Raw genomic sequence first — 23,510 nt, 5'->3', positions numbered from 1 at the left:
AATGTGGAAAATGGAAAACAGCATGGCTAAAATAGCATTGGAGGTGGTGATGGAAAAAGCTTGGGATTGGGAATCAAGGGATTTGGGTTCATTGCTGCTGCCTTTGAGACCTATTGGGGAGTGAATGAAAATTGGCTTTCCTTGCCTTGGAGTTGAATGGGTAGACCTTCAATATGAAGTGGGCCAGCAGAAGTTGGGAAGGCAGTCTGGCTTGATAGCTAGGGATACATGGAGTGCTGTTCCCTGGGTCTGAGAAAAAAGGGAAAACCAAAGACTGAAGCAGATATACAAACTTAAGAAGAATAAGGGCTAAATGAGGAGGACTACTAGGGAGCTGACCATTTGTCTGGCTTCTCCTGTCTTCCCTGACTCTTATTCTTTCCAAGGCATCTATTGTTCTTTCCCCTGTCTTGATGTGCCAGTGTAGTTAGGGACAGGGCCCAAGAACTTTCCTCCTTTCTTGATGGCTTTTTTGTATGGATTTGTATATAACACCTTACTTTTGGTCTGACTTTGGGAAAGTTAATTCCCCATTCTGGGCCTCCATTTCCTCTTTTGTCAAATAAGGCCCTTGCACTAAGTGTTGTTCTATTCGTTCTCATTTAAAACCCTGCAGACACACCTTTGGCAGAAGAATAAGAGACAAAGGCCAGCCCTGCACCTGAGCTTGTATCCCTGGTGGCAGGAAGATGCTTGGGGCCTCTGGCAGGAGAGATCCAGTGATCCTGGGGGACAAGAAACCATGTCCACTGTCATCTTCATCCTGGCTCTTACCTAGGATGGAGAAAAGATGTTAAGAAAGAATTTTGGCCTAGCTGCTTATGACCCAGCCCTCAAAAACATTGCAAAACAGAACAGCTGGAAACAAGTGTCTCTTGTGGTAGCTGGATTGAGCAAGAGGAAACCAGGGAGTTAAGGGCCAGTGATGACATTCATTAAAAACAGTCCCAGGGTCAGTCTGGTGGCCTAAACAGTGACTGGGGGCCATCCTGGCAGGGATTTTCCATTTGTCTTTGTATCCAGGAGTGTTTTATGAGATGAAATGTCAGCTTGTTTTGTCCCCAGGAAATTTTGAGGAACTGGCTAAACAGCTATGCTTTTCCACCACCACACCTGTGTCTGTCTTCTCTGTCTGTCTCTGTCTCTCTGTCTCTGTCTCTGTCTCTCTGTCTCTGTGTCTCTGTCTCTGTCTCTCTCTGTCTCTGTCTCTCTCTCTCCTGGAAGCAGAGTGACTCTTCTTGAAGTGTCCTTTGAAGAGAAACAGGAACAGCTAGGTGGTTCAGTGGATAGAGAATCAGGCCTAGAGAATGGAGGTCCTGGGTTCAAATTTGGTCTCAGACACTTCCTAACTTTGTGATCCTGGCTAAGTCACTTGACTCCAATTGCCTACGTACCTTGGGACAGATTTTTAATATCAATTTAAAGATAGGAGGTGAGGGATTAAAAAATAAAAATAGAAGGCGCATTTAGTCTATATCAGGGTTTGACCCATGGGCCATAGTTTGCTGACCCCTGGTTTAGTCCCTTACAGTTTTAATGTTCTCAATGCTCAGAATTCAGTTTAATGCTGTCTCATTTTTTCCAAGATAGGTCAGTTAAATCAGATTGCATAGAGTAGGTTCTCATGATACTAAGACTGGATTCCTCTATTTCCAGTCAGTTCCTACTCTGAGGTCTCAGTATAGCACACAGCAGTTGCTTAATGAATGCTCTTTTTAACCCGTACCTTCCTTCTTAAAATCAGTACTAAGTATCAGTTCCACAGCAGAATAACAATAAGGACTAGGCAATGGAAGTTAAATGACTTGCCTAGGATCACCCAGCTAGGCAGTGTCTGAGGCTTCATTTGAATCCAGGACCTCTGCTCTCTAGGCCTGGCTCTCTATCCACTAAGCCACCTAGCTGCCCTAGTAAATGCTTTTTGATTGATTGGTGTCATTAAGGTGAGTCTGGTACCTCAAAGGCGGACATACAAGCTTTGGCAAGTCCTACCATGTTGGAAGGGCCCCAAGTATGCTCATTACCAGAAGGCCATTGACTGGTTGATGAATTATTTTGGCTACAATGCCTCATGAAAAAGTCTACTCTAAGATCATGAAAATGGTTGCAATCTGTATTGGTGGATGGAGTGGTCACCCTGATGAAATCACAGATCCAAATCAATTGCATGGAGTCTGCTATAGCCAGCATTTGTCTTGCTACTATTATACCCAGTGGTGTTCATGAGGAAGTGATTCCTCCTTCTCTGTTCCCATAGCATTTTGGGTTTCTCAACTAATGCTCAGGCCTTTGAAGTTGTCTTTTTAAAAATCTAGACCTCCGATTTCATGACTGGGAATTCCAGTTGTAGAAATTCCCTTCATCAATTTAGATGGGTAACTTGTTCATACCTTATAGTTTTAGGCTGTTGCTTGGGACACTGTATACATCAGAGGTATGACTTGAACCCAGAGCTGCCTCTCACATGTGCTTTTTTGTATTTATAACCTAATTTGTTTCTTTATCTATGTATATGTTATACTCCCCTCCCCAACTAGAAGGTAAGTTCCTTAGAGGCAGAGACCTTGTATTACCTATCTGTATCTCTTCCCAGTGCTGTACATATAATAGATGGATAACAAATATCTGTTGAATGAATAATTTTATTAACGTCTTATGATGATATCTCTTGGTTCCTTTGGGGAGAAGGGAAAGAAAGGTATGGTTTTATCAATAAAGAGAACTCCCAGCATAGAAACTCCATCCACAGATACAGATTGACAAGTCAGTTGTCATTTGTTGTCTTTGAGAGTTGTCTACTGTGCTGAGAGGTGATGTGATTTGTCTATAGTCCTACGGCTTCTCTGGGTCAAAGGCAGGACTTAAACCTGTCGCTTATAGTAGGCTGTATCTCCTTGTTACCTCAACATATTATGTATTGTTTATAACTTGTCCATCCATCTAGGTTGTAAGCTTCTGAGAGCAGGTACTCTATGTGGTGGTACTCTTCGTTTATGCTCCCTAGCACCCTGGACAGCACATTACACATAGTAGGCATTTACTAATAAGGATGCCCACTTAACTGCTGTAATCTTTCTACTGTATCGGATTATCAATGGATAACAAAAAGGAGTTCCTGTCAGTCACTTTGAGATGTTTGTCTATTGGCATTTGATCTCTTTTAGGACTTACTTATTAAGGTGTTCATTGTGAAACATAATGGCATAATTATAAAATGAGGTCAGCTCCTTGGCCTTGAACTCTTTGGTGGTTGGTTGGCATTTGCTTTCATTAAAGTAGCTCTGGATTTGTCATCTGCAGCATTGGGGGCAATGTTTTGTTCTTCTCTTGGCATTTGGAATGCTCACACTGCTTTTTTTCTAAAGCAGAAGACTTGTCAGTCATCCCCGAGCCAGTGTGAGTTTTCATTCTTTCAAAGAAACTTGACCCTTGGCACAACAGACGAGAGGCTTAGCGGAGCTTGCTGGGAAACAGCTGTTCCCTCCAGGCAGCAATTGTTCCCTTGCTCTGCCCTGTACTAGGGCACAGGGGAAAGGTACCTTAAATCTCAGTCTTCTGAAACATGGCCAGAAGTGGCTTAATGTTCTTTGGGTCGGGGGCCAGTTGGGGAGAGGGGCTTCAAAAAGACTGACTTACATTTCTGGGCAACAACCCTGTCTACTTGCAAATTACAACCATGTCCAAAAGAAGATGGCAATTATCCCAGAGCTCATGCTCTCTCTCTCTCTCTCCTCTTTCTCTCTCTCTCTCTCTCTCTCTCTCTCTCTCTCTCTCTCTCTCTCTCTCTCTCTCTCTCTCTCTCTCTCTCTCTCTCTCTCTCTCTCTCTCTTTCCCCTCTCCCTTTTCCCCCCCTCCCTCCTTCTATCTTTCTCCCTCCCTCCCTGTCTCCCTCTCCCCAATCCCTCTCTCTTTCTTCCTCTCTCTCCACCCCCTCTCGTGTAGGAGATACACAATTCATTTGTTAGCGAATCTGTGTAATTTTCACCCTGAATTGTGCCTGGAGTGTATGGTTTTCAGTCACATCTGTTCAGTGCAGTCCCTTCAGTTTAAGCCCCACGAGGGAATGAGAACATTAGCATCACATGATGCCTGCTTGGCAGGCCACACCACCCTAAACATGTGGCTGCATGCATAAAAGCTGGGCAAGGATCATTTATATTGAAAATATTCTCTATTGTAAATAAACTGAGCACTCTGGCTGCCTCATCAAGTATTAGGCCTATTCCTTAAGGCTATTCATGGTTGTCAGCTGTGTGAGTAGAGTGAAACAGTTTGGGGCTCATAAAAATCTTTGGAGGCCTGTTTTCAAGGCCTTCACTAAGGAAGAAGGCTCTTTCCTGGGAGGGTAGGCATATTGGCTTCTTTTCTCCATTCCAGTGCTTTTTATCCATACTCACTTCACCTGAAGTCAACAGCTCTAAAGTCAATAATCTGCCTGTTGATTAATAATATTTTTTGGTGGGGGGAATTGCCTTTATGTTCTAGATTAAGAAGAAACAGCAAGATGTCTTGGGCTTCTTGGAAGCAAACAAGATAGGATTTGAAGAGAAAGATATTGCCGCCAACGAAGAGAATAGGAAATGGATGCGTGAAAATGTACCTGAGGAAAGTCGCCCAGCCACGGGGAATCCGCTCCCCCCTCAGATCTTCAATGAGAGTCAGTACCGTGGGGTAAGGAATAATTCAGAGATTCTGCATGGAGAGAGACTTGCCCTTCCCCTCCTCCCACATTTTCTATAAAGTCCTTTCCCCCTCCAACCTCTTTGACTGTCTCAGAAGACTGGAGTCTTCTTTGGCCTGTCTGCTGTCAGACACATGAATCCTCTGCAGGAAATTGAGTGCCATTAGACTGGGATTTGATCTCAGGTTTCCTTGATTAGCCTTCATCCTGATTTTTTTTCCAGTCAGAACAACTAGGTGTTTTATTTCTGGTATGTCCATGGCAGAAGCTCCTGGAAGGGATTCAACTGCTCTCATTCCTTCACTCTAAGTAGGTAAAAACCCATCTTGTTCTTCCTCACAGTCCACACTTGTTTTCGAGGAGGAGGCTTTCTAGATCTTTTTCATTCTGGGATTGGCCATAGGGCTTCCACATCCCTATGCATACTGTTAGTGATGGGGCTTCCCACTGCACTCAGGTTCGATGTGTCAGACATCGAGTCTTTTTTCCTTCAAATCAACAGTCTTGTAACCCTGTCCGAAAAGGAAACAAGAGTGGTCTGGCTTGACCTGCTCTTGTGGAAGCCAGTCTGGCTGCTTGTGATCTTTTGATGATTAAACTCTTCTGAAGCAAGAACTTGACAGAAGGATCTGGGGGAGGCAATTTTCAAACAGTGTTCCAGGAGCCCCTGGGGCTTCAGTTCTTGGTAGGGGGCAGCCATGTTTAATGAAGGTCAGCAGAGTTGCCCCAGAGGTTGGGCCTCTGGGGGTGAAAGTCAAGAAAGTTTAGTAGCCTCAGGAGTTCTGGGTTTGAATCCCAGCTAGCCATCAGGCAGGTTCATCTTGGTCAAAAAACTTTGCTCTTATCTTCTGGTCTTCCCCTGTTGTCTTGTGGGGGTCTTTGAAAGAATGAGTCATCCCATATGGCTCTCTTGTTTAGACTGATTTTTAAAAATTGCCTGCTTAGAAGGTCCTGCTCATTTCAGTTCCACAAGTATTTTACTTGCTTCTGTGACATCATAGAGAATCAGAGGGCTCTCAGAGCCCTCACCCTGCCCCTATTCATTCATTCATTCATTCATTCATCCATCCATCCATCCATCCATCCATCCATCCAGCCAGCCATTCATTCATTCATTCATTCATTCATTCATGCTCGCATTCATTTAGGGATACTTTTATTCTAAAAAATGATTATTGAACACTTGCTATGGGTCTGGCACCCTGGCAAGGAGAGACAAACCTAGGTCGTGCACTTGAGGTGCATACAGTCTAATTAGAGAGAGAGAGAAATAGGAGAACCAACTAGAGACAGTGTCAAGTCCGGGTAACAGGCACTTGTTAAGCACCTAAAATAATTCTAAAGCAGCTGGGTCAACAGCTCCTCTGTGCCAACAAATGGGAGGGAGAGAAAGACAAAGGGAGACCTCATTGGCTCACATGGGTCTTTTCACATCCATGAACCTCAACCTTCTTTGCCAGTGGTCACTATTGGTGGGGTGAGGGAAGTTTTGGTTTTTTCCTGTGTAAATCCAAAGTAGCAGCATCAGGAGGAGGAGTGCCAGGAGAAGGGGAAAGTTCGAGCTGGCACCACCAAGTCTTTTCCACAAAAGAGCCTGTCAGTTATCAGGAAAGGCCTGGGGATTCCATCTGTCTTGCGCTAGTGCAGCCCAAAGCTCACCAGCTTCATTTTCAGGTGGGAAAAACAAAAAAGACGGGTTTTTCCTTTGAGAAAACACCACCTCAGTTCTTTCATGTCTGAAGTGCTACTGAAGCTTCGAATTGGAAAAGGCCTTCCATTGTCCTAGCTTTGTGGCCATCAGCAGCCAGCATGTGACAAAGGGCTGCTCTCCTATGTAGCAGGAGCCACTGATCAGTGTTTGATCACATTTTGAAATGGTATCAAAGCTGCCAGTCTTCACTGGAGACCAAGATGGCATGTGTTTGCTGTGTTGGAGGCAGTCAACAACAATGACTTCTGGGTCAAAGTATTGATTGGAAACTTGTTTTTTTTTTAAACCTTTACCTTCCACCTTAGAATCAATACTGCATTGGTTCTAAGGCAGAAAAGCAGTAAGGGCTAGGCAATGGGGATTAAGTGACTTACCCAGAGTCACACATCTAGGAAGTATCTGGTGCCAGATTTGAACCCAGGACCTCCTGTCTCTAGGCCTGGCTCTCAATCCAGTGAGCCACCCAGCTGCTCCTGATGCCTCGATTTCTTGAGAAATCTTTGGAGGTTACAAAGGTGCACCCCTCCTTGTTGAAAGGAACCAAGAATAAGTGAATAATGACTGCTTGGGCTTCTTCTTGGGTTGAGGCATCTCTAGCCTCTGGGGCCCCTAAACGTTGGCTATATTATGTATGACAGGAGCCACATCCCTACTTGGCAAACTGTGAAAGAGGTCATCTTAGAGAAGCAAACCCATCAGGATTGCTCTTTCATTTCTAACAAATCACTCAGAACAGCAGGCTTAACTTCTTTGCAATTTTTCAAATTACAGGCAAGATCTAAAAATGCCACTTGTTTACTAGGTTGGCATGTCTTGGGGCCTTGTTTGGGTGTCTATTTCAGTCACTTAGGAGAAGGTCTGTGGGCCTGGCAGCATGGCATTGATTGTAACCACACCTCTAACTTCCCTTAACCTTCCAGGCCCTGATTCAGCCTGGCTTCTAACTGTTCAGAAGTTTGGCTATTGTTGCTTAGGTCCCCAGGTATCCCACCTGGGGATCCAAACTCAGCATCTACCATCCATCTCCATCCTCTGCCTAAGGACCTACTAGGAAACTCAGACTCCCTAGGGCTGTGCTGAACATTTCTTCTCTGATTGATAATGGAAGAGAAATAACTAAGGGGAAAGACCACTTCTGAGCACAGAGAAGAGGGAATGCTACTCACTAAGAGATTGTAGACTTCTCCCAAGAAGCAGCTGAACTTCTTGTTCCAAAGTGGCTTTAAATTAGACAGGGACTGGAGAACGGAATTCTAAGTTGCCTTGCCTGCAAACCTCTTGGGATTGCCATGGGCCTGAGCTTTGCCCCTTCATTGTACCTCCTGGTAGCTAAGCATTGTGGCATCAAGACCACTCTATAGCAAGGACAAAGTATCTCAGTCTTGCTAATGGGCCTGACCAAATTGGCCCAGTCCTATTAACTATCTGCCATCTTGCTTTCCTTTATGGTTCTTACCCCTGCTAATTCTCTCTGGTCTCTTCTTCACTTAGGATTACGATGCCTTCTTTGAAGCCAGAGAAAATAATGCAGTGTATGCCTTCTTGGGCTTAACAGCCCCACCTGGGTCAAAGGTAGGCTTTCCTTTTGCTTTCTAGTTGATATATGGTTATTTCTGATGTTATACAATCAATTAGCTGGCAGCATTCCTCTAGAGAGGCTAGGTGCAGCATAGGATAGCCCAGACTGGAAATTCCCCTTCTTCCCACCCTGAATCCAGGTACATCTTGACGGATAGTCAAATGTGACCCATCACATCCAAGGACCAGAGAGGCAACAATGAGACTTACCCATCAAGCTCCATAAGGTAGCCGACTTCTCATTGGTCAGTTCCCAAAGAATGTTAAAGAGAGCTGTCATGTCCCTTTCTTAATCACAACATATGTCCCTGGCCATGGTAATTTTCTTGGCATCACTCACTGTCTGCGTGTGAATGGAAATGCTACAGAGGGATCCATTGGCGAGCCTGAGGAGCCCTGGGGTTCAAAAGTTGGCTTGTGAACTGCTGGCTGAATTTGGGACCTTTTCCTTGCCAAAGGCAGATTCCTTTTCAAGTGTGCATCCCAGGAGAGCCCAAATCAAAAAGACAAAGCCAGGAACAAAAACCACAATGAATGGCCCCTAGATGATATTTCTGGATTGCCCTGGTAGTCATTGTGCAGCTAACAGGAACTCCACCCTCAATGTGGAGAGGCTGGGTTGACATGCTTACCCCTTCACCAGAGACCATAGGGTGCTGATCTGAGTCACCCTCTGAAGTCTACTCCTTGCCAAACTGGCTTTTCCCATGGAAGAAATGTCCTATTTTAAGCTCTGTCTATTTAAGTTTTCAGAGACTTTTCTGTATAAGTGTTCTAGTGAGACCCAAGCCAAGTAGGGGCATCAGCGGATGGCCTTTGATGAATCGCAGGTCCAGTGGTTGTGCCTTTGATGGTGCTGCTATGATGCTCAAATGTGACAAGCTTTAAAGTACGATTGAAATGTCAGTTCCTATCATCACCACTGCCACCACCACCACCATCACCACCACTACTATTGCTACTATTGTACTCTTTAGATCTCGTGACTGACTTCTCATCATCTCAAATTTGGTTAATAATTAGAGGTGCCATTTCTGTAATACTTTAAGGTGTACAAAGTGCTTTACAAACATTTTCTCATTCGAGCTTCATAACAACTCTATAGAGGGTTGGGTACTGGAGGTGTCACTGTCTCCGTTATGCAGGTGAGTAATCAGGCTCAGAGGGGTTAAGTGGCTCACCCCAACTTCTGTTGGTACAGGAGAAGGAGTACCACATTTGGAGTCAAGGCTTTCATATCTATGAAGCTTTAGATATCCAAGGGATTTCGTAAGTCCCTTTGAGGTCTAGTATCCTATGATCCTATATTCATTTTATAGAGGAGGAAACTGAGGACTAGAGCAGTCAACAAGCAATGTGTGTGCTCTATGCCAGACACTGCGCCAAGCACTGGGGATTCAAAGAAAGGGAAAAACATGGAACCTGGCTTCAAGCCACTCACGTTCTAATGGGGAAGAAGACAACATGCAAACAACTTAGTATATGCAATATATAAGCAGATTAGATGAAAGATGATTTTGGTGGGAAACATTGTCAGATGGGGAAACTGAGAAAGGCTTCCTGCAGAAGTTGGGATTGGAGCTGAGGCTTGAAGGAATCCAATGAAACTAAGGCAGAGGTGAGAGCACAAAACCTAGCCATAGGGTGATAGCCAGTGCAAAAGGCTTGGATCCTGTTGGAGGGAAAGTCATACAAATGACAGGTCTTGGATTCCAACTTGGGTCATCTGTTTCTAGATCAAATGTTCTGTCTCCTATTAGTGGCTAGGTCACAAGGGATAGACTGCTGGGCTTGGAGGCAAAAAAAGCTGAGTTCAAATTTAGCTTGAGATGCTTAGTTGTATGACCTTCAGCAAGTCACTTAACCTCTGTTTGCCTTGTTTTCTTCAACAGCAAAGTGGGGATAATAATAGCACTTATCCCCAGAGTTGTTGGGAGGATCAAATGAGATAATATTTGTAAAAAGAGCTTAGCACTGTGTCTTTCTTCCTCCCTCCCTTCCTTCCTTCTTCCTTCCTTCCTTTTTATCCATCTCTTAACTCAAGTCTAGACAATCAACAAAACTCCAAATCAAGACCTGATCTTTGCTCATTTCTGAGTTGTAAATGCCCACATTTCCCAAAGAGCTAGCTCCTGCATACTCTTGGATGCAGGAGATTTTGTGAACATAAAAGCAACAAGATCTGGAAACAGATTGGATAAGTGAGCTGGGAAGGGGTGTGAGAGTGGGGAGCCCAGGATGACTCTACAATTGCAAAACCAGCCTAGATGCAGCCTGAGCTCTCTACCCTCTCCATGTACAATGAGCATAATCATCCTCAAGGCCTAAATCAACCCTGAGCCCCAGGGTTTCCTCACTAATGTAGGAAGGAGGTTAATACTACTTAGACACATTGCAAGAACTGAAATGGAAGTTTGAGGTGAACTCACTTACTCAGAAAGTTATATTTAACTACAAGAAACCATTTCCCTGAACATTCTGGTTGATCAAGGCCCAGCTGCTAAGGTAAGAAAAATGACAGGGAGAAAGTGGGAAACAGACACTGTGTGTCTATGGGCCACTGGCCAACCATAGCAGAGGCTTTCCTTGGGCTGCCTTAGGCAGGTGGCACCTTTACCCAGCTCATTGCTTCTGCAACCTGGAGCAGAAAGGGCTTGTTTGGCTGCTTGATTGGCACTAAGGGGATCTGGGGCCCCTGAAGCAGATGGGACTTTGCCATCAAGTATTAGGTAAGTCCTGACCTCATAGATGCAGCCAGCAGTAGTTTTGATACAAACCTCTAATTTCTTAGGAGGACCGGCTATGTTCTTTTATCCAGAAAAGGTTCCCTTGCTGAATAACATCAATTTTCCTGTTTTTTTGTTGCAATTTATTTTATTTTAACATTCTTACTTATTGACATTCTCCCAATCCCCTCCCCCCCAAATTGATTGTGAAATAGACCTTTCAATTAAAATTAATGTTCAATTTTCCCCAATTACATGGAGAAATAATTTTTAACATTTATTTTGTTTTTTAAGTTTTGGGTTCCAAATTCTCTCCTTCTCTTACCCTTTCTCTGAGATAGAAAGCAATCTGATAATAGGTTATATATGTACAGTTATGCAAAATATTTCCATATTAGTAATGTTGTAAAACAAAACACAGACCAAAAACCAAAAAGAAGCCAAAAAAATTCAGTAAGTTAAAAAAGTATACTTTGATCTATATTCAGACTCCATCAGTTCTTTCTGTGGAGGTGGATTAACATTTTCTATTATAAATCTTTCAGAACTGTCTTGGATCATTGTATTGCTGAGAAGAGCTTAGTCATTTCCAATCAATCCTTTTACAATAATGTTACTGTTCTGGTTCTGCTCACTTCGATTTGAATCAGTTGATGTAAATCTTTCCAGCTTTTTCTGAAACAATTCTGTTCATCATTCCTTATAACACAATAGTATTCCATCACAATCATATACCACGGCTTGTTCGGCCATTCCCCAATCGATGGACATCCTCTCAACTTCAGATTCCTTGCTACTTATAAAGAGAGCTGCTTTAAACATTTTTGTACATAGAAGTGTCCTTTTCCTTTTTGTTTTTAATCTCTTTGGGATACATAGTATTGATATTACTGGGTCAAAGGGTATACATAATTTTATAGCCCTTTAGTCATAATTCCAAATTGTTCTCCCAGAATAGTTGAATCAATTCACAACTCCACCAACAGTGCATTAGTGTCTCAATTTTCCCACATCCCCCAACATTTGCCATTTTCCTTTTCTGTCATATTAGCCAATCTGATAGGTGTGTGGTGGTACCTCGGAGTTCTTTTAATTGGCATTTCTCTAATCAATAGTGATTTAGAGCATTTTTCATATGACCAGAGATAGCTTTGATTGCTTCCTCTGCAAACTGCCTGTTCAGATCCTTTGACCATTTATCAGTTGGGAAATGACTTGTATTCTTATAAATTTGACTCAGTTCTCAATATATTTGAGAAATGAGGCCTTTATCAGAGAAACTTGTTATAAATTCAGTTTCACAGTTGTGATTACTGTATATTTCTCTCCAACCTGCTTTTCCCCATTCATCCTACTCTCCTTTTATCCTGTCAATTGGGTAGAATTCCTGATGGCAAATAACTCACATTTACAGGCTAATAAAGGGTTAGAAATTGCTTTCCCCACAACCCTATAAGGTAAGATGGACAATTGTTTGTTTTTTTAACCCTTCACCTCCTGTCTTAGAACCAGTGGTTCTAAGGCAGAAGAGTGGTAAGGGCTAGGCAATGGGGGTGAAGTGACTTGACCAGGGTCACCCAGCTAGGAAGTGTCTGAGGCCAGATTGGAACTCAGGACCTCCCATCTCTGGGCCTGAGCCACCCAGCTGCCCCCATAGGACAGACAGTTGTAACGTCCCCATTTTACAAATGAAGAAATTGAGGCTCAGTGAGATTAAATCTTAAGTGTTGGAGACAGAATTCCAGACTCCTTTGGAGTCAGTCCAACCTTTCTTTGGTTTATGCAGAGCAAGCTCTCCATGCTGGACACAGACTGTATTTCAGAGAATCACATATCACCTGGAACTGGCAATGGGAGCACTACAGTGATGTGCCTTGATAAACCCTTGGGCCCCCATTCTCTTGGCACTTGAAAGCTGCTTGCTTTCCAACTTGACTGCCCAAGTCACCAGAAGCAGCCACTATGGAACAGCTCACCTTTGGAGTTGAAACTCCAGGGACATCCTGCCCACCTTCAACAGCACTTCTGTCCAAATATTTGTGCATCAAAGTTGATACTTTCCGACAGCCAGCCTGCTGCTAAGGGAGGCACATGTCGAACCCAATCCGGTCACATCTTTCTATTTTTTCCCTCTCTTTAAAGTCAGTGGTGCTACTCAGACACTTTGAAGTGAGTTTCTGCTTTTCTGACCTGCCTGGGACAGAGAACATTGGTGCAGTCTTTTACCAAAGATTGGGAGTGGAGACTTCTTGTTCTTTTTTGTTCATGTGATTGTGAGCTCACAGAGGAAAGGCTGGAAGGGATCTCAGAGATCATCCAGCCCAGCCCCCTCATTTTCCAGATTAGGAAACTGAGACCCATGGAGGGTAGGGAAGGGTCTCCCCAAGATTTCTCAGGTAGGAAAAGGCAGAGCCAATATTCTTTGCCGCCACAGGAGAGCTGCTTTAAACATTTTGGTACATATAGGTCCTTTGCCTTTTTGTTTTTAATCTCTGGGATCCAGATCTAGTAGTGGTATTGTTTTAAGGCCATTGGGTTTTTTTTGTTACACCCGGTCTCCTTCTCTCAATCTTGTCAAGTCCCTTCTGAGCAGATTAAGAATTTTCTTTTCTCTGGTTTCAGGGTTCTTTACCTCCCTACTTCCTTCTTCCGTTAAAAATAAAAAGACACTGGAGAAAGAGGTTTTGAATGTCCTTTTCTTTGGCCTTATGAAGGATTGGGACGTTCCCTCAAGATGTAACCTGCTGTCTATAGACAGAAAATTCCCTGCCAGTCTAAGCACTTGATTGCACATGTATGCCAAGCATCTTTGTTAAACTCTTTGAAACTACAAGGATTTGGTTCTTTATTACCCAACAGGATGACTCATTAGAGATGGTGGAGTCGCCTTCCTTTAAGTAGGCCAGGCTCCTCAGTGGTTGGTTGGAGATGTACCCCATGTTTAATGTCCTGTACCATCCCATACTCCCTTGCTGGAGTTTCTCCCCAGACCATGGTAAGGGCCCAATGGAGGCCAAAATCTGGACAATTGATCAGAAGAAATGCCATTACAACTGGTTCCCCACCCCCCCCCCCCGCCCCCGCCCCAGTACCTCAGTGCCTTATTTGACATCATTGAGGGCTTTTTCTCATGACATTTGGGCTAGACCCCAGACTCCATCCCCTCAGGCTTTGGGGTTTCCATTGGCATAGGCTTTAACACCCCAGGGTTATCTCTGGGCCTCATCAATGTGGAGGTCTGGGGTTGTGGGAGAGGGAATTTAACAAGTTTCTCAAATTGGAAACTACCATGTAAAATGTTGTCAGTTCTTCATATACATTTGGACAGTGGACTTGGAGTCAGACAGTCTGGGTTTGCCTTGACACTTGCTGTGTGATCTTGGGCAAATGACTTTACCTCTGTGACTCTCAGTCCAAGCAACTGTACAATGGGCTTAATAATCTTCCCTCTTCTTAGCTTATAGGGTCGTTGGAAAGTTTCTAAACTGGAGAGTCTGTAAACTTTCCAAGCTGGAAAGTGCCACATCCTTATGAGTGATTATTGTTAGGCTCAACCACCATTACTTTCAAGCAACTGGTATAGAGGATCATAGGGAACTTTGGAGTTATTTAGACTAATACAATTTTGCCCTAGTAGCTCCAGGCAACTGTTTGGGTGGCATTTTAATTGACTTCATCTTTGTCTTTTAGGAAGCCCAAGCACTGGCAAAGCAGCAAGCGTGAACCCTTCTGCCTTCTGGCCTTATGCCTCCTGTCGAGGGATTCGCCACCGCAGTCGCTTTTCTAAAATAGCAAAATTATCTTGGCTTCCAGAAAACAATAGGCTTCATGTCTACAGCATCAATTTGTTGCTTGGTGTGCTCAGCGTCCCAACAATAGCCAATGGAATACATGATTAAAATGTGAATGTTATATGGTTAGAGCTTACGGGAGGTGATTATTGGAAAATTGCAAGTAGATGTGATGGAGTGGTTTTGTGATCTGTCTGGGCATCTGTGCCCCCCCTTTTTTGGTAATCGTAATGCAAAAACCTCTTTTTTTATATTATTATTTTTATTGTTACTGCAGCTTAAGTATCTCTAGAGCTCCTGTTGTTAAGCATATGTGAATCCAAAATAAAATGGGAGGGGAAGAGAATCTGTCTAATTCATTCAATACCTCCATGCCCTCCTGGATCTTTCCAGGCAAGCGTTCACGTCCGATTTTGATGTGTTACTGTTGTGATTTTTAAAGAAGTCATAAGCGATGTTTATCATTTGGTGCTTGTCATGATGACTTATGGCCATTCCGATATTCCAATTCTTCTGTAGATGGAAACTGTGTACTGTGTATGACACATGCTCTTGGGGCTCCTCAGCAGAGCCTTGTGCTGCTCATTTTGGTGATCAACAGAAAACCTCTTTGCTCCGAGAAGTCATAAAAACATTCAGGTGACAGGTCTCTTGCATGACTTCCCAGCTGAGGCTTAATCTTCTTCTGCAAGGTGAGCTATGTGCAAAGACCAGTCTGTGTCTGAGCACTTGGCCCTTGGGCTTTGAGTCCACATGGGGCCTGCAGAATCCTTCAATTATGTGTCTGAAAATGGGCAGAAAAATCATTGCCCAAGGAGCCCAGTTTCCATGGGAGGAGCTAAGAAGCAAATGTTCCCCAGGTGATAATTGGTACTGTGGCTTAGTGGGTTGTTGTTTTCTCCCCTTCAATTTTCAAATGACACATTACCGTGGCACTAAGCTACAGAAATTGGCAAATAGGAATTAGAAAGTCAACTGTGCAAATGCATTTTCTTAGCATGTGAAGCACATTTTTTCATGAGTACATTAAGTTGAGATGGATTTATCTTTTCTACACTTTAATAATAGCAAACATCCAATAAGAGTATCCATCTAAGCAAGGGACCAATTTAAAACCCTAACCCTCGAGGCTGATAAAAGGGCAAGGAGCGATATGGCCTCCATCACTTACTTAGGGAGCAGTTTTCTTACCATAGAGCAATTCTACTTAGCCTTTGCTACTAAAAGCACCCCATGGGCACCCCCATTTTACTTTAAGTGACTTTCCATTACCTTGCACTCTATGCATTGCTGTGTCGTTTGCCAAAATCAACATGGAATGGATATATGGCATTGTTTACGGAGGTTCAACACTGGCACAGTGCTTTAAAGGGAGAACAACATTTTTAGAAACAGAAATTACAGACTGCTGGGGATCTGAAATGAATAGGAGTAATGCCAAATGAATAGTATGTGGTTTCTTCTGAGGGAGAGGAAGGGTAACAGGAAACAGTAGAGAGAAAACTGTTTAAATTTTCATTTCTAACTTTGCTTGTCAGGCTCGTTCAGGCTTCCGAAGTTGCCATCAACAAAGACATTTTGAGAACAAATGTTCAGCTGATTTGGGGTGAATAGTGGCATCAGGGATATCGTGGGACTTGGGGTATCTGGATCAGATTCTAAAAGATGGGAAATGTTCTGGGCCCCAAATTCTTTTTCTCCCCTTTCCTGCAGGAGAGGGTGACAGGTTTTAGTGGCCAGAGAGTTTAAGTCCTGCCTCTGACTTCTGCTGGCTGTGTGATCCTGGGCAAGTCATCTAAGCCCTCTGAGCTCTGGGTAAACCTCTGAGACTCTGAGATGCTGGCCTGCATTGGTAGGACTTTCCACACCCATATATCAATGAAAGCAAAGGTCCAGTCCCTACCTCTAGCCTCATCTTCTATGCTAAGGAGAACATTCTCAGGCTGAGTTTCCAGCTTGGGATGGGTATCAATGGAGGTAACTAGCCAAAGGAGGGAAGCTCAGTGGCTCACAACCTGGAAAAGCAATGCATTCATCCAAGTGGAAAACTATAACTGTGTGGCCTGTCCAGTTATTTGGGTTTCATTCTAGAGGAGAGTTCTTCATTCTCTTAGCTGTGTCTCATATAGCCAAGTCATATAATGTAGATGAGGAGGTGAACACCAGAATGGTGGGGGCAGTTTCGATGAGAAAAGAAAATCAGATTTTCCAAGCAGACCTCCCCTCCGATGTTGAATTTTTAGGGGAGATCATGGCATATTATTTTTTGGGTGGATCATTATCTGTTGGTTGGCCATCAATCTGAAGAGTCAATATCAGGTATTTGAGCTGAGATTTTTTCTGAACAGATTTCTCCCACCAGGCCGTTAGCTTCACAGCTTTGGACCGTGCTCATATACCTTTTGATGCCATGGCCCTCCTGGGCACTGTGCTGAAGCCTACCAACCCCTTCTCAGAATCATTTAAAAAAAATTCATAACTAAAGGAAATGTGAAGTTTTGATTAGAGGTTATTAATGCAAATAAAGATGTATTTTTCCCACCCAAATTCCTGGGGCTCCTGAAGTAGACCCAAGGGAATCTGCAGGCCCCAGTTTAAGAACCACTCTTATATGACTCAAATGCCTGAAGGAGTAGAATCGACTTGCTTCTGAAGCACTAAAGGCCAGGCTTCAATGACAGGGCCCCGGTGGTTCTCTTATTAATCCTACTGCACAGTTTTTCTAGGGGAGAGGTTTGGGAAGGTGGAATCAAAAGGAAGGCAAGGCCTGGGGAAAGCTGGTGCTTCTCTGTGCTCTGATTTTCAGATCAGGTTATGAATGCTGAAGATTCAGAAAGATTGCTGTTGGTCTACGTTAGCCCCATCTTTTTTTCTTTAGCCTCCATAGAAATATCTTTACTTTGAAACAAATGATTATTCCTTCCAGTAAGACTCTTATAGAAACTTTCACATTTTGGAGGTTTAGATTGTCTGGTCTCTTTGTTCTGGCCCTAAACAGGAACAGAAATCTTCTCCTCCTTCCCTTTTCTTTTCCAACTGAAAATATGGATTCCTACCATTCCAGTTCAAATATTCCATCTAATTTCACCCTGGCCCCCCTTTTTATTTCAGAATTCAGAAAGGATTTCAATATCTGTGTAAACAAATATCTCTACCCAAGCACCACACACACACACATATATATCTCCTATCTCTATATAAAATTAGATATCTATATCTCCTTTCTTTATAGAAATTTGTATATATGTCTATATATCCTATCTATATAAAATTATACATCTATATCTATATCTCCTATCTCTATAAAATTATATATGTCTATCTATATCTCCTATTTTTATAAAATTATCTATTTATCTATCTGTCTACCTCCATCTCTGTCTGTCTTTCTGCCTGTCTATATGTCTGTTGGTCTATCTCTATCTTTCTATCTATGTATCTGTCTTGTCTATCTATCTATCTATCTATCTATCTATCTATCTATCTATCTATCTATCTATCTTTTATTGTATCTTCCTATCTGTGTCTATCTATCTGTCTGTCTATCTGTCCATATGCTCTCTGTATGTCTGTCTGTCTGTCTTTTTGCCTGTCTATATGTCTGTTGGTCTATCTCTCTCTCTCTCTCTATCTGTCTTTCTATGTATCTGTCTTGTCTTGCTATCAGTCTGTCTATTTTTATCTTTTATTGTATCTTTCTATCTGTGCCTGTCTATCTGTCTGTCTATATTTCTGTCTGTCTGTCTTCTGTCTGTATCTCTCTCTATCTAATTTATCTGTCTGTCTGTCTGTCTGTCTGTCTATCTAATAACGTTTGTGCTGGGTCGGGCCTCGGGAAGTGGCGGCTAAACAAAGATGTTGGGAAATCTGGCCCTCAAGTGCCAGGTAATGAAGGGGCGGCCCTTCCCCATTCTGCCACTCTCACCCAAGACCCCATTAAAATGGAAATGTGCTCGTGGGCTGGCTAATTCCTTAAAAGCTGTTATTTAACACCTTGACCACCCTCTGCCACCATTTATTTAGCAGAATCAGTGGAGGACAGAGATTCTCAAGGGCTTGCTGTCTTCCCCGCCCGCCCCGTTGCTGTAGCTCGAGGGGTGTGTGTGTGAGAGAGAGAGAGACCCACGCAGAGGAGGGGGGTGGGGCAGGGGAATTGCAGGGTAGCGGAGGGGAGGGGAGGGGTCCTTTAATCTCTCGCAGCCCCTTTAATTCCTGCCCCCTCCCTCTGCTTTCATTCTCGGTCTCCCCACTCCTCCCCTCCCCTTCTCCTTTCTGCCACACTTGAAGCCCACTGTGGTCGACATGTGGGTGGCTGAGGGGGGTGGGCTGGAGCCGAGGGGGGAGAGCCTCCATTTCCATTGGGCCGCCGCCCCCCAGCCCCCTTCCCCGGCCCCCTGCTACAAGTATCCCTCCATACAGAAAATGTGTTCTTGAAAAGTTGGCTGTAAGGAAAAATTCAAGATGTCAAATCTTTTCTTCTCGTTGACTTGAATTTATAAATGAGAGCCTGGGGCCCTGAATGCTGCTGTTGCCATGGCAGCCGAAATTCACAATTCCCCTGTGCCAATCTAAGAAGCACAGTATATGCATTGCTTGTGGAAATTCTCTAAATAAGACCATCCTATATGCTGAGTTGCCTTACTATCAAGGGGTCCATTTCACTGGCTTTTTAAAAATTCCTTCTCCAGTTGCAAGGGAGAATACTTGAATAAATCTGCATTTCTTAACTTGAACTGAGGTCTCCAGGCATGTGGAGATGGGGCTCTGAAGCAACAAATTAGATGAGTAATTTAGGAAAACCAGAACCCTATTCCTCAGCTCCTGGCTCTTAGACCCATGACTGACTCAAAGAGCCACGTTGGTCTTCTTTCTAGGAATGGAGGAAAACTGAAGTTAAGTGGGCCATGGACTGCTTCATTTTTGAAGTTTCCAGGGGCAGTTGGAGCCAGGCCTAGAGATGGGAGGTCCTGGGTTCAAATCTAGCCTCAGACACTTCCCAGCTATGTGACCCTGGGCAAGTCACTTCACCCCCATTGCCCAGCCCTTACCACTCCTCTGCCCTGGAACCAATACAGTATTGATTCTGTTCATTGGATTCTCTGCTTTTTTTTTTATTAGATTAACCACTATTTATTTTATTTGTTTTTTTTTCAAAGTACCAGCTTCTAGTCATACTTACTACTTCAGTAGTTCTTTTACTTTCAATTTGATTAATTTCTCCTTGAATTTTTAGGATTCTCAGTTTTGATTCTAAAATGGGAAGGTGGGGATTAAAAATTATTTTGGTGTTTCCCCAAGCAGGACGGAAGGAGCCACCTTCTCCTCTCTCCCCAGTCCATGCCCTTCCTTCCAAATCCTGCTTAAAGTTTACTAGGCAGGCATTTATTTACTTGTAGCATCATGGGCTGCTAGAGCTGGAAGTGTCCTCAGATTATCTTCATTTTACAGAGGAGGAAACTGAGGCCAAAGAGGGGAAGCTCTATATCTGGAGCCTCAAAGCAACCAAGCTAGGCCTCCGACTCAGGGCTCCGTTGATGAAGTGCCTGCTATATGCAGAGTACACCATGAAGCTCTCGGGATCCCAAGTCCAGTGCTTTATTCACTATCAGAAGGCAGGGCATTGGGCAAGTCATTTGTCCACTTGGGCAGATCATCTCACTTTGTGCTGAACCTTCAGCATTCCTGTATTCTATGCTGCAATGTATAGGGGCCCAGAGGCACAGGAAGGCTTGAGTAGATAGTGTTTAGGAGAAAGAGACAGAAAGACAGAGACACACAGACAGAGACACACAGAGAAAAGAGAGATGGAGAAAGCAGCAAGAAACAGAGAGATGGATGGAGAGGCTGGAGCAACAGATAGAGCAACAGGGACAAACAGATGAAGATATAGATACATAGTGACTCAAAGATTTAAAAAAATCAGATTGGAAAGTCTTCAAATGTCCTAAAGTCTTTGTAGAGAGTCACTGAAGGCTATATCAAAGCAAATTTTGGTTTCTTTCCTCTGTGTAAAAGCAACCACTGCTGATGACAGTGATGACTTCAGAGCCAACAAGTTACTTCCTAGAGGATGGTTTGAAGAATCCCTTTGATTTGCGGGGGGAGGAGGGTGGAGAGAGGTAGATGGGTGATTTCATCAGTGTAGAGCCCTCCTATTGTGGAGACTGTAGATTAGAAACTTGTCTGTTAGTCATAGTCTCAAGAGTTGCCTGGGCCACCAAGAAGTTAAGCAATGTACCCTTCCTCACACTGCCAGTATGAAGCAGGGGCAGGACTTGAACTCAGGTCTTCATGACTCCAAGGTTTCCTTTCCCCACCATATCATATTGCCTCTCACTTTTACATGAAATCAAAATGCTAAAATAGTACATGTTAGAGCAACACCATACGATCTAGATCCCAACTTTAACGGGAAAACAACGAGATTGCAGTGCCGAGCCCTGAACAAGGGAGCTGGGAGGGGAAGCAGCAGCCCTGTCTGGATATTTCCATTTCTTCATTTTTTCACGGCTGACAGCCTCAGGAATTCATAGATCTTTGTTTGTTGATTTGCATTAATAAACATTTCAGAGTCCTAAAAGCAATTAAAATAGAATCATTGTGGTGATGCCCATAATACTCAGTGAGGCGGCATCCCTGCGCTTGGAGTGTCACGATTTGTTCCCCAAATTAGCCTGCTACCCGAGTATTCACAAAACACAGTCCTCTTCTTATCTGGGAATGTCCCTCGAGTACACATGTCACCAGATCCTGATTCTAAACCGAACACAAAAACCCGATGAAGGAGCTTTTGCAACATAAAGAGCTGGGATTTGGGGCTCTTGCCTGTCCCTCCCAAACTTCTTTCTGTCCCCCAAAGGGCTTCCATATAAAAGATCAAATAAAAAACAAACCAACCCAAACCGAGGGGTGTTGTATACGCTATGTCTCGGAGTACAAATTGGCCTTTGCTTCCCAAGGTTTCTTCTCCTGGTCTTTAGCCTCCCTAGAATTGCCTGGGCTGGTCTTTGCCGGAGGGATGGTTGCTCCAACGCTCACTTGGTCAGACCTCCCAGGGATTGTGTCCACGGTGGGACATTTCCATACCACAGGGGAGCATCAGGAAAGCTTTCAGGACAGCTGTCACCCTCTACAGACTCCTCTTCTCCTAGGGCAAAAACGAAGCCTTTCTCCAAGATGGAGCTCCCTTCTCTTGGTCCTGAAGACCCTAGAAATGCAGTACTACTCTAGGATCTCACGAGAGAAAGGAAAAGCAAAAGCCCCAAACCCAAACCCAAACCCAAATCCAACTCATCTGGCTTTGGTAATGCTCCATGCTGATCATCTTGGTGGAATATCTGGGAGGAGCAGTGGTCAGCTTTGGGGTTGCCAGCCTTCGCCCTCTCTTCTTGAAGGATTTTTTTCATTGATTGATATATCTATTAACTCCCATTTCATGTGGCTGCTAACGAGCAGATTCTCTTTGCTTGCCTCTGCTTTACTGGGACAAGAAGAGACAAGAAGCAGAGGTGAACAGCTTGAATATTTCCCCCTTTCCCAGCAGCCTCAGTACAGCCGGAGTGTGGAAGGGAGGTTGTTAACAGTCTGTCTAAGAAGTTAGGGCATTCCCTAGGCCAAGTTCTCTGATCTGTGCCCGAAGCACATTAGGAAATACTTATTAAGCTTGCAGTTCAATAAGCAGTATTGCTGAGTGCTTGGAAGGGCCCTGCCAAGTCTGAGGAGCTTCTAGGGTAATGGCTTATTACCCTAAAGCCTTCAAGTTTCAAGAACATTGTTCACACAGGTAGGACATATCAATATTAGCATCCCCCTTTTACAGATGTGAAAACTGAGGCTTGGGGAGAGGTTGGGACTTGAGGAACCTACAGAGCATAGTGGATGGAGTGCTAGTAGGACTTGTATTCAAATCCAGCCTCATGTACTTCCTGGTTGTATGAGTGTACAAGCCACTGAAAGTCACTTGGGCTCATTTTCCTCATCTGTCAAATGGGAGAATAATAACATCAACTTCATAAGGCTGTTGTCAGGATCAGAGATGGCATGTGTAGCACTTGCAACCGTTAAACTGCTATATAAAGGCTTGGAATTATCATGATCATTATTAAACCCTTACCTTCTGTCTTAGAATCACTACTGTGTATTGGTTCCAAGGCAGAAGAGCAGTAAGGGCCAGGCAATGGGGGTTAAGTGACTTGTCCAGGGTCACACAGCTACAAACTGTCTGAGGTCAGATTGGAACCCAGGACCTGTAGGCGTGGCTCTCTGTCCACTGAGGCACCCAGCTGCCCTCTTCCTCATCCCATTGTGTATGTTAATGCCTTGAAGGGTGATGAATGTTAGAGCTCATTTCTTCTAGCCTGGAGGAGCCCAAGGAAGGCATCTATCTGGGTTACTGATGGAGCAGATGCTGGTCATCACTTGGGCCTCAATTCATTGACCACCATGTTTCCTTGCCAAGTATTCTTCCCCTTCTCAGCCTGTTTGCACTGCATCAGGGACCACCTGAAAGTGATTGGGCCCCTGGGAAATCCATTGGTCTAGGGTCTGTTTACCCCGAGGGAAGACATTTCTAAGCCACAGGGTAAACTGAGGAAAGGGCTGCAAGATGAAGGAGTCAGGGCTGTCCCCATCTCGGGAGTTACTTGGGGATCGTCTTACTGGGATTCTGGGAAGGCGCAGTGCAATTACTGTGATTCCCCATTTTACAGATGAAGGGACTTACTGAAGGGGGGATGGGGGTGGAGATGGCCCCCTTCCTACTCTCGTCCCCTCTCCCCCCCCTTTACCTCTGAGGACTGGGCCTGGCTTGTGTTAGAAACTTGAATAAAGGGCCGGGACAGTTTGGGATCCACAACTTCACTGGCTGCGACCTGAAGGCAAGAGAGGAGCCCTCCCTCACCCACTTCTCCCGTTGCTACGGGAAACCAGCCACGGCTCCCTTGATTGGCCAGCGAGGGACAATGGGGTTCTGTTTTCAATTCTCAGTCTCTCTAGACGCCAGGGGACTTGCGTTCTTTGCGGGC

The 23,510-nt window shown here is 44.1% G+C and overlaps 1 protein-coding gene across 2 annotated transcripts in view; it reads left to right on the top strand.

Moving 5' to 3' along the window:
• SH3BGRL (SH3 domain binding glutamate rich protein like) overlaps positions 1–14,833 on the top strand; it is a 98,020-nt gene extending 83,187 nt beyond the window's left edge. For both annotated transcript variants that reach the window (XM_056809263.1, XM_007507501.2), the window contains exons 2-4: positions 4,486–4,671; positions 7,884–7,964; positions 14,387–14,833. In XM_056809263.1, the coding sequence (XP_056665241.1) occupies positions 4,486–4,671; positions 7,884–7,964; positions 14,387–14,419 (300 nt within the window). In that variant the 3' untranslated portion in view covers positions 14,420–14,833. The remainder of the gene's footprint in view (positions 1–4,485; positions 4,672–7,883; positions 7,965–14,386) is intronic.
• The last annotated feature ends 8,677 nt before the right edge of the window (positions 14,834–23,510 follow it).

The sequence above is a fragment of the Monodelphis domestica genome, chromosome X, assembly GCF_027887165.1.
Source record: "Monodelphis domestica isolate mMonDom1 chromosome X, mMonDom1.pri, whole genome shotgun sequence".
Lineage (NCBI taxonomy): Eukaryota > Metazoa > Chordata > Mammalia > Didelphimorphia > Didelphidae > Monodelphis > Monodelphis domestica.
Note: the sequence above shows the minus strand (reverse complement) of the source record. Positions and strands in the feature narration are given on the sequence as shown.